This window comes from Chrysemys picta, chromosome 9, assembly GCF_011386835.1.
Source record: "Chrysemys picta bellii isolate R12L10 chromosome 9, ASM1138683v2, whole genome shotgun sequence".
Lineage (NCBI taxonomy): Eukaryota > Metazoa > Chordata > Testudines > Emydidae > Chrysemys > Chrysemys picta.
The window spans coordinates 59,599,280-59,609,291 of record NC_088799.1 but is presented as its reverse complement, the minus strand read 5'-3'; the positions used below and the strand labels follow the sequence as shown (position 1 = coordinate 59,609,291).

At 53.0% G+C, this 10,012-nt stretch overlaps 1 protein-coding gene across 1 annotated transcript; it reads right to left on the bottom strand.

The window, feature by feature from the left end:
• Positions 1–1,881: 1,881 nt before the first annotated feature.
• On the bottom strand, positions 1,882–6,107 carry LOC135973368 (myb/SANT-like DNA-binding domain-containing protein 1). Its single transcript, XM_065556324.1, has 2 exons — positions 3,404–6,107; positions 1,882–2,410 (listed from the first exon to the last, which is right to left on the bottom strand). The coding sequence occupies exons 1-2, from the start codon at positions 3,978–3,980 to the stop codon at positions 1,953–1,955; spliced, it is 1,035 nt and encodes a 344-aa protein (XP_065412396.1). The 5' UTR covers positions 3,981–6,107; the 3' UTR covers positions 1,882–1,952.
• Between the last annotated feature and the right edge of the window lie 3,905 nt (positions 6,108–10,012).

Sequence of the window (10,012 nt, the reverse complement as noted above, 5' to 3'; positions counted from 1 at the left end):
GCTGGTAGTTAAACTTAGAGCTTCTCATGCAGGTCCCCACATCTATACCCTAAAGTTCAGAGTGGGGAAGGAACCTTGACAGATGGTCAATGGTGTTCTTTTATTTTCCTTGTTGGGTCTGTCCTGTAGTAGGTGACTTCGGGGTACCCATCTCACTCTGTCAATCTGTTTCCTCACTTCCCCAGGTGGGTATTGTAGTTTTAAGAATGCTTGATAAAGATCTTGTAGGTGTTTGTCTCTGTCTGAGGGATTGGAACAAATGTGGTTGTATCTTAGGGCTTGGCTGTAGACAATGGATCGTGTGATGAGTCCTGGATGGAAGCTGGAGGCATATAGGTAAGTATAGTGGTCAGTAGGTTTCTGGTATAGGGTGGTGTTTATGTGACCATCACTTATTTGCACTGTATTGTCCAGGAAGTGGATCTCTTGTGCGGATTGCTCCAGGCTGAGGTTGATGGTGGGGTGGAAATTGTTGAAATCCAGGTGGAATTCTTCAAGAGCCTCCTTCCTGTGTGTCCATATGATGAAGATGTCATCAATGTAGCGCAAGTAGAGGAGGAGCACTAGGGGACGAGAGCTGAGGAAGTGTTGTTCTAAGTCAGCCATAAAAATGTTGGCATACTGTGGGGCCAATTCAGCGGCGGGGGGTCCCTCCACTTCGGGACCACCGCCGAAGTGCCCCGAAGACCTGCGACGAGGGGTCCTTCCGCCCTGGGACCCGCAGCCGAAGTGCCGGGTCATCCAACCGTCACTCCCGCCCTCCCTCCCTGAAAGCGCCGGCGGGCAATCAGTTCGCACACTTTTCTGCTGAGTGACAGTGCGGACGCCACAGCACTGCGAGCATGGAGCCCGCTGCGACCATCACTGCAGTTATGGCCGTTGTCAACACCTCGCCTTATCACCTTATCAGCCACATTTTCCAGAGGCAGATGCTGAGAAATTGGGCGAGGAGGCTACGGAAGCGCGATGAGGACATGAAGTCTGAGAGTGGCACAGACCTGCAGTTTCTCCTCCCTTGGTGTTCAGACCTCAACTGCTAGCAACTGCAACCCTCCCTGATTGAACTAACCTTGTTATCTCCACACTGATTTATACCTGCCTCTGGAGATTTCCATTACTTGCATCTGAAGAAGTGAGGTTCTTACCCACAAAAGCTTATGCTTCCAATACTTCTGTTAGTCTCAAAGGTGCCACAGGACCCTCTGTTGCTTGTGACTATTTAGTTTGTTTACAGAGAAGCTGAACCTGCCCCTGTTTCTTTACCCAGTGAATGTTCACTATTCTCTCCAGTTTCATACCCCGTTCACCCCGTTCAGCCCCTTCCAACCCAAGTTTAAAAATAAAATCACTGAAAATTTGTTAATGAACAACGTTTTCTTTATTACTGTTTTCGCGGTAAAGTGTTGAAACTGGGACACAGACTGTGGTGGGGAGCGGGTGTAGTGTAGTGATGCAAAGGATGCTTCTAAACTCGAGGAATGACAGATTCCTGCTTCTACAGTGGTCCGCACTGGTGGACTGATTGTTTCAACGGAGCCTGCCACCTCTCCTGTTTGGAACTCTGTGTGTGGGGGCTATGTGACTTTGTGGCAGGGGGAGGGCAGTTACAGATCCCCTGGCTGCGTGGCTCTGTGATCCAGGATAAGGACCGCTGCATAAGATCTCTAACTGCCCTCCCCCGCCACAAAGTCACATAGCCCCCCCCCCCACAGAAAATGAAAACCACCTCCCAGACTGACCAGGGTGCCTACTGACTGCACTGTGTGTGTGACCTGCTGCTGGACCTGCCCCCGTGTCTGTACCAACCCCCTTCCCCCACTTCAAACAGACTGTCCTTTAAAAAAACATGATGGAAACAGTAATTAACAGAAACGTATTTTTTATTAGCAACTAGACAGTTAGGGGATGAAACTGGGATGGGGGCTTGGGTGAGGCGGGAAGGAAAGGACTTATCAAATTTTGGGGAATGACAGCCTTCTGCCTCTTGAGCAGTCTGCAGGGGTAGAGTGACAGTTTTCACGGACTCTGCAGCCCCTCCTTCTTGGTACTTTGGGTGAGGGGGGTATGGGACTTTGTGGCGGGGGACGGTGGTTACAGATAGACTGCAGCGGGGCTCTGTCCTCCTGCCTCCGGTCCTGCAGAACATCCACAAGGCGCCGGAGCGTGTCTGTTTGCTCCCTTATTAGTCCAAGCAGTGTTTGAGTCGCCTGCTGGTCTTCCTGCCGCCACCTCTCCTCCCGTTCGCTGTGTGCTCGCTGGTATTGGGACATGTTCTCTCTCCACTGAGTCTCGGCTCGGGAGCAGCCCATAAGTTCTGAGAACATGTCGTCCCATGTCCTTTTCTTTCTACGCCTAATCTGCGCCAGTCTCTGGGAGTCTGATGACCGGGTAGGTCGGGAGACAGTCACAGCTGTGGGATGGGAAAAAGGGAGTGAATTCCTCAGAAAGATAAATTTTTTGGTGAACAAAGAAAATAGTCTTTCTCTGTGAACAAGACCATTCACAGCACCTATCACATGCGCACTCAGGACAAGGTCGAATTTTCGGCCTTCGCATTCAGTCCCTGGGGTCTTGCAGTGCAGATCACAGAAGCGGAACAGGACAGTGGAATTTGGGTAGCAGGCTGACATGGTAAGACGTAGACTTGTGGCAGCTTAAAACTTTAATAATAGCACTGTCCTACTTTCACGTTCAAAGCAATGCTCCTAGCGTTGGCCAGTTCCTGCTGCCAGCAATCCGGCGAGCATGAACTCTGCCCCTGTCCCACCCCCTCGCGGCTGTCCCCGGGAAAGATCCCTCTATGCTGCCCCTCTCTCGCCTCCACCGCATGGCTGTAAACTGCCGGTTACAGTTCTGTAAAGGAACAGGCAAGCAGTCCCAATACTAACATTCCCCTAATTCAAAGCAGGTCACCATGAGCGACATCACTCTGATGTGGATTTCAGACAGCGACAAAGAACGCATGCTTCGTGAAAGCCTGCAAAGACCAGGGCCGTATGCCGCCATGCTGTGCAAGGCAATGATACCGGAGTACTTGATGATAGCCTGGCGCGGAAACGTTTCATACTACGGAGGACACAATAAGGCCGCTCTCCCAAGGAACCTCATGCAAAGGCTTTCCAATTACCTCCAGGAGAGCTTCATGGAGATGTCCCATGAGGATTTCTGCTCTATCCCCGGACATATAGACCGAATTTTACTGTAGCTGCACTGGCAAGGACTAAACAGTAGAGCGCCTAGGGCAAACCAATCAAGATATACTGGACATTGTTAGATTTTTTTGCAGCAGTTGCACTGCCAAAGACTAAAACTTTAAGTGCCTAGGACAATCTAATCATGAAAAACCCACAGTTAATATTAATGTTCTGTTCTAAATAAATGTTTACACGTTTAAAACACTTACCGGCTGATCCTTCCCCTGATTCTGGGTCCGGGTTAACGCCTGGGGACGGTTGGTAGGGGATCTCTGTGAGGGTGATGAAGAGAACCTGGCTGTCTGGGAAATCAGCGTTGTAAGCGCTGTCGACTGCCTCGTCCTCCTCATCTCCTTCCTCATCTTCCCCGTCCACTACCATCTCCGAGGAAGTGGGCGTTGACAATATCCCATCCTCAGAGTCCACGGTCAGTGGTGGGGTAGTGGTGGCGGCCGCACCTAGGATGGAATGCAGTGCCTCGTAGAAACGGCATGTCTGGGGCTGGGATTCGGAGCGTCTGTTTGCCTCTTTGGTCTTCTGGTACCCTTGTCTCAGCTCCTTGATTTTCACGCGGCACTGCGTTGCATCCCGGCTATATCCTCTCTCTGTCATGGCTTTGGAGATCTTCTCGTAGATCTTTGCATTCCGTCTTTTTGATCGCAGCTCCAAAAGCACGGACTCATCGCCCCACACAGCAATCAGATCCAAGACTTCCCGATCAGTCCATGCTGGGGCCCTCTTTCTATTCTGAGATTGCATGGCCATCTCTGCTGGAGAGCTCTGCATCGTTGCCAGTGCTGCTGAGCTCGCCACGATGTCCAAACAGGAAATGAGATTCAAACTGCCCAGACAAGAAAAGGAATTCAAATTTTCCCGGGGCTTTTCCTGTGTGGCTGGTCAGAGCATCCGAGCTCGGACTGCTGTCCAGAGCGTCAACAGAGTGGTGCACTGTGGGATAGCTCCCGGAGCTATTAGCGTCGAATTCCATGCACACCTACCCTAATTTGACATGGCCATGTCAAATTTAGCGCTACTCCCCTCGTCAGGGAGGAGTACAGAAATCGATTTAAAGAGACCTCTATGTCAAAATAAATAGCTTCGTTGTGTGGACGGGTGCAGGGTTAATTCGAGTTACCGCTTGTAAATTCAACATAACCTCCTAGTGTAGACCAGGCCTAAGAAGGCGCATGTCTCTGACCTCTTTCCGGGCTAGCTTGACAGCCAGCAGGCTGCCCCAGGGCTTGTGCAGTGCACACAGGACACTGAGGGCATGTGTGGAGGTGGGAATGGGTCCAGGGAACTCTCTGAGCTATAATCTCCCAGGTGTGCAGAGCTTGCCTGGCCTGGAGCCTTCCCCAGTACACTCCTCTGTTCTGATCCAGGTGCTGGACAGCACTGAACTGGGCCTGGGACTCATTCGCTGCATTGGGGGAAGAGTGCCTGTGTTGTGGGGTCCCTGCAGCTAGAAGCCCTGAATACTAAGAACACAGAGAACTGAGCTGCCTGTCGATGCGTCGGCCTCCCTCGCTGCCAGAGCCAAGTTGCTCACGCCCACCGGTGGCTGTTCCTCCCGACGCCCCAGGAGCAGATCCGTACTATCAGCCCCTACGGCAGCTTGGGAACTGAGGCACAAAGCAATTAAGGTCACACAGGGCAGAGCCCCACAGCAGGGCCTGGTGAGCCCTGCAGGGGAGGCCAGCCCTGGGCTGTTACTGGAGAATACTATCCGGTTGTGCTGGGGTATCTCTTCCTTTTGTGGGGAGCAGGCAGACAGCACCTCTCACCCCTTCTGCATGGCATGAGCTGCCTGAGAAAAGCCTGTGAGGTGCCAGATGGATCCAGCAGCTCCCAGCCTGGCTCAGGGCTAATTAGACCCTGAGTGGTCACACTGGCGCTTCCTCTGCCTCTTCTGCCCCTGTAACCTCTTAGGAAACGTGCCTGGGCTGGCAGGATACTGTGGGGAGACAAATTCCAACCAGGGTTACCCCCCTCCCCCCACCCCATCTCACAGCACACAGACCCCAGACCTAGCTGGGTTGCTGTGGAGGAGCATGGTCACTGCTTGGCCAGAGCCAGCCAGCAGCAAATACTCCACTCACCAGAAATGCAGAGGCAATAGACAGGCTGCACCTATCGCAGCTCAGGGCCCACTCCATATCCCTGGGGAACACTACGGGGAGAGCTGGACATGGACAGAAGTGCGCACACTTACCCGCCACATCCCAGAGCACGAGGATCAGGGCCTAACTGCCACTCTTCACAGACGTGGGCTCAGATCCTAGCACCAGCTCCCAAACACCTGTGCAACAGGGGATGCAAAAGCTGGCCCCCGTCCAGGCCACATCCCCATGATATCGCGTGGAGAGTGCCAGGAAATAAAGCAAAGTGCAGCACTCTCATCCCCAGGGCTGGAGAGCAGCCCATTCAATGCCCACCTCCCTTTGAGCAGGTCTGACGCATTGCATGCTGGGAGCTGCAGCCCCATTCCATGCTGAGATCACACAGCCTACATGGGCTACACCAGCCTCCATTCTAAAGGGGAGCATGTCCTTAGGCTATTTCGGAGGGCTGTGTGGGCCAGACTTTAGCCTGCTGTGTTGTTTCTGTGCGGTCCTCCCCACACCCCACTGCCAGAGGCTGGCTTTGCTGCAGCTCAGCTGGACACAAGAGTCTAACAAAGGCATGTGCTGAGCGGCCACATGCGGCTTCAGGCGCAGCCCTTGGTAGCAAGCAGGTGAGCACAAATTCCCACATACTGAGAAAGCAGAGACTGATCTGCCTACTGATGCACTGGCTTTTCCATGGCTCCCTCGTTGCAGGGCCTGAGCGGCTCATGCCCACCCATGACAGGATCCTACCGACTAGAGTGACCAGACAGCAAATGTGAAAAATTGGGATGGGGGGGGGGGGAGAGAGGGGTAATAGGAGCCTATATAAGAAAAAGATCCAAAAATCGGGACTGTCCCTATAAAATCGGGAAATCTGGTCACCCTACTACAGACGCCCCAGGAGGTGGAGCCCATTGTATAGCTCAGGACCTGAGGCACAAGGAGATGAAGGGACTTGCCCCTGGTCACGCAGGGCAGGCTGTGGCAGAGGAACAGAGCCCCAGGCGCCTGAGTTCTAGTCCACTGCCTTCACAATGAGACCATCCTACTTCTGTAACAGCCTCCCTCATTATCCTGGGCAGCCTGACTCAGGACCCCCGGGACTCCCTATTGCTGTCCTAGGTGCAGAGATGTGGCCTGTTCGGTTCTTCTGACAACGCCTCCGTTTCACTGGGACCCCCTGTGCAGTTCAGGTGCAGGAAAAGCACCATGCCCCCTCCTTGTGACATGCAGCTCCCTGTTCCAGCAGCCAGGTTCTCCCCTTCCCTCACCTCACCACCCTGGCCCCAACCAACTAATGCATCAACAATGACAAGCATTGTCCTGTGCCTGGGGCCTAGCACACTGGGGCAAAGTCACTGCTGGGCGACACTTGGCTTCCCCTGGCATCTGCAGATCCACACTTGGGCTGATGGCTGGGTGTGAGTATTATGCACATTGCTCTGACTGTGCAATTGCCGGTGGCCCAGCACACAGAGACATGCACTACTCCATATCTAAGTGCCCCGTGGGATGATGCCACCCAGCCTTCAGAGAACACCACTGGTGACTGCTGCCCACTGATGTTACACCATTCTTCCAAGGAACCTCACGCAGTAAAAAGTGATTTTATTAAATACAGAAAGTAGGATTTAGGTGGTTCCAACTAGTAGCAGAGAGAACAAAGTGAATTACTAAGCAAAATAAAATAAAACACGCAAGTCTATGCCTAATGCAGTAAGAAAACTGAATACAGATAAAACCTCACCCTCAGATGTTTCATAGAATCATAGAATATTAGGGTTGGAAGAGACCTCAGGAGGTCATCTAGTCCAACCCGCTGCTCAAAGCAGGACCAATCCCCAGACAGATTTTTGCCCCAGATCCCTAAATGGCCCCCTCAAGGATTGAACTCACAACCCTGGGTTTAACAGGCCAATGCTCAAACCAGTGAGCTATCTCTCGCCTCAAAGAGAGCTCTGTTGTCAGAAGTGGGATACAAACCCAAGCTTCCAGAGGAGCCTTGAGCTGAACGCAATAAGCTTCTATCACAGACTGGACACCTTCCTAGTCTGGGCACAATCCTTTCCCCTGGTACAGCCCTTGTTCCAGCTCAGGTGGTAGCTAGGGGATTTCTCATGATTGCAGCCCCCTTTGTTCTGTTCCACCCACTTATATATCTTTTGCATAAGGTGGGAATCCTTTGTCCCTCTCTGGGTTCCCACGCCTCCTTTTCAATGGAAAAGATGGATTCCAGTTCAGGTGACATGATCACATGTCACTGTAAGACTTCATTACCCACTTGCCAGCACACACGTATACAGGAAGACTTACAAGTAAAACAGAGCCATCTACAGTCAATTGTCCTGGTTGATGGGAGCCATCAAGATTCCAAACCACCATTAATGGCCTACACTTTGCATAATTACAATAGGCCCTCAGAGTTATATTTTATATTTCTAGTTTCTGATACAAGAATGATATATTCATCCAAATAGGATGAACGCACTCAGTAGATTATAAACTTTGTAATGATACCTTACAAAATACCTTTTGCATGAAGCATATCCCAGTTACATTATATTCACACTCATTAGTATATTTTTATAAAATCATATAGAGTGCAACGTCACAATGAGATCAGTCGCTTCCCACGCAGGGTAGAGGAAATTGTAATTAACTCCCTTCTCCACTGCGCTTCAAAGCACACGGGGGCATCTGAGGCCAATCTGGGCTGAAGTCTGCTGAGGGCCTGGGGATCGAAAAGCAAAAGTTCCTTCTTGCTAACAATCTCCTGCCACCCGCTGTGTTATTGTAACCATCTGTCCAGGAGACGGAGCGCTGCATCTCTAACGCTGTGCCGCGGAGGGTAATACCCAAGCAGGGCTGAACGCTGGCTGGGTCCTCACGCTGTGTCATGGACCCCATGGCACTGAAATGTCTCGCGTAAGTGGACTTGGCTGCTGAACTCCAAGCTCAAACTAGAAATTTTTTGACCATAGCAGGAGCATTTCCCAGTCCAAGACCAGGGCTCTGCTAGTGACCTGTGGCATCACCTGGGCAAGACTCGTCTTCTCGCTGCTTTCCGAGTAGGAAGGCCAGGAGAAGGGCCCTGCCCAAGGGGGTGGCGTTGCCCATAGCAAGGCAATGTCCTGCTTGAGTAGAGCAGTGCCCTCCCAGGGCAGGGAGCGAACACAGACACCTCTCCTGCTTCGCCATCCTCAGGGAGAATTCCAGGCCTAGGCATGTCCTTGGAGAACGGCACCACACCGGGGCAACCTCCAGGACCCAACAACTCACTCTGTGGCCCCCATGGGTCCCATGGCCACTCTGCACAGTGGTGATGGGGCAGTCCCTTCCCAGCCTGTACCATGAGCTCCCTGGGAGACAGGCAATGCCCACTGCCTGCGACTGCACCGCCATGGCCGCACTAAGCACTTGGCTAGTGCTCTCCAGCTGCAGATCTGCAGCCAAGTCTCAGGGCCACCAGGGTTGAGCCACTGCTTCCAGTGCGAGGGAGTGGGGCCTGTGCCAGCTGGGTGTTAGCGCCCAACCACCACCAGCCTGTCAGTCCCTCAAGCACTCTCCTCTGGGCTATGTCAGCCCTGTTTTCGCCCTCTAGGTTGACAACAGATGCACCCAACCCCCAGGTCCCTTCAGAGTGCTCCCCTGTGGTGCGCAGCCCCTGATCACTGGGTACCCACAGAAATCCCAGATCCACCATTCCCAAAGGACAGTGCACCCCAGTGTAACTTTACAGTCACCTCCCTTCACAGATGGGGAAGATAACTTGCAGAGATTGACTGACTCACCCAAGGTCCCACGGCAAGTCTGCAGCACAGCTGGGGACAGAGCCCATGTCTCACCTGCCAGGGCTCTACTCAGCCCAATGGGCCACACTGCCGGGGCCGGCTTTAGGGCGATTCCCCCGATTCCCTAAGGACCCTCCACCAATGTGCCGCTGAAGGCACCGGCAGCCAATAGAGCTGCAGCAGAAGTCCCGCCACTGTCTTCGGCGGCAGCTCTTTCGAATCGGGCCCCTCAGTGCCTAAAGCCGGCCCTGCACACTGCCTCCACTCCCAGGAGGCACGAACACCACAGATGGCAGCCAGGAAACCGTGGCGTGTGTATCATGTGCCAACCTCCTCTTCTGTGCAAGGTGGGAGCAACCAAACTCCTCCCATGTCGTGCAGGCAGCAGAGAACAGGGGTGCAAGAGATCCGTCCTCTGCAAATGCCAGGGCAGCAGCCTGCCCGCTCAGAGCTCTCTGCCTTCTCCCCAGCTCACAGACACCTGCTTCCCACAAGCCCAGGAGCAGTGGGGTTTCTTCTTTCCCCTCCCCCTACTGCCTAGTGTGTGGCTCCACCCCTGTGTGTGTGTGGAATGCTGTGTTATTTAGAGGGATGTTCTCCCAGGCTGCTGTGCCCCTTTGCTCCCGCTATCCACTTGACATTGCTGGACAATGTTCTCTTGGCCAGGAAGGTCTCTGTAGTGCCAGTCACATTTTTGCATCACTTCGCAAGCCTGTTCTGGGAGCTGGCTACCTCCCTGATGCAATTCAGTAGCCTCTCAACTTAGGGAGCCTCAGAACCCAGCTGGGATCCTAACGAGGGTTTCATTGGCTGTTCCCAAGCTGTCTTCAGTGGCCATTTGCACCCCTTAAAAACACCAACATACAAAGAATTCTGATTGACAACCTCTGTGCTGAAAGGCAGGATTGAAGGGCACCAG

Excerpts from the sequence above, each read along its gene's own strand:
- LOC135973368 (XM_065556324.1), bottom strand. The coding sequence starts at position 3,980 with ATGCAGAGCTCTCCAGCAGAGATGGCCATGCAATCTCAGAATAGAAAG. Across the intron at positions 2,411-3,403 it reads ATCAGGGGAAGGATCAGCCG|CTGTGACTGTCTCCCGACCT; the intron begins GTAAGTGTTTTA and ends CCCATCCCACAG.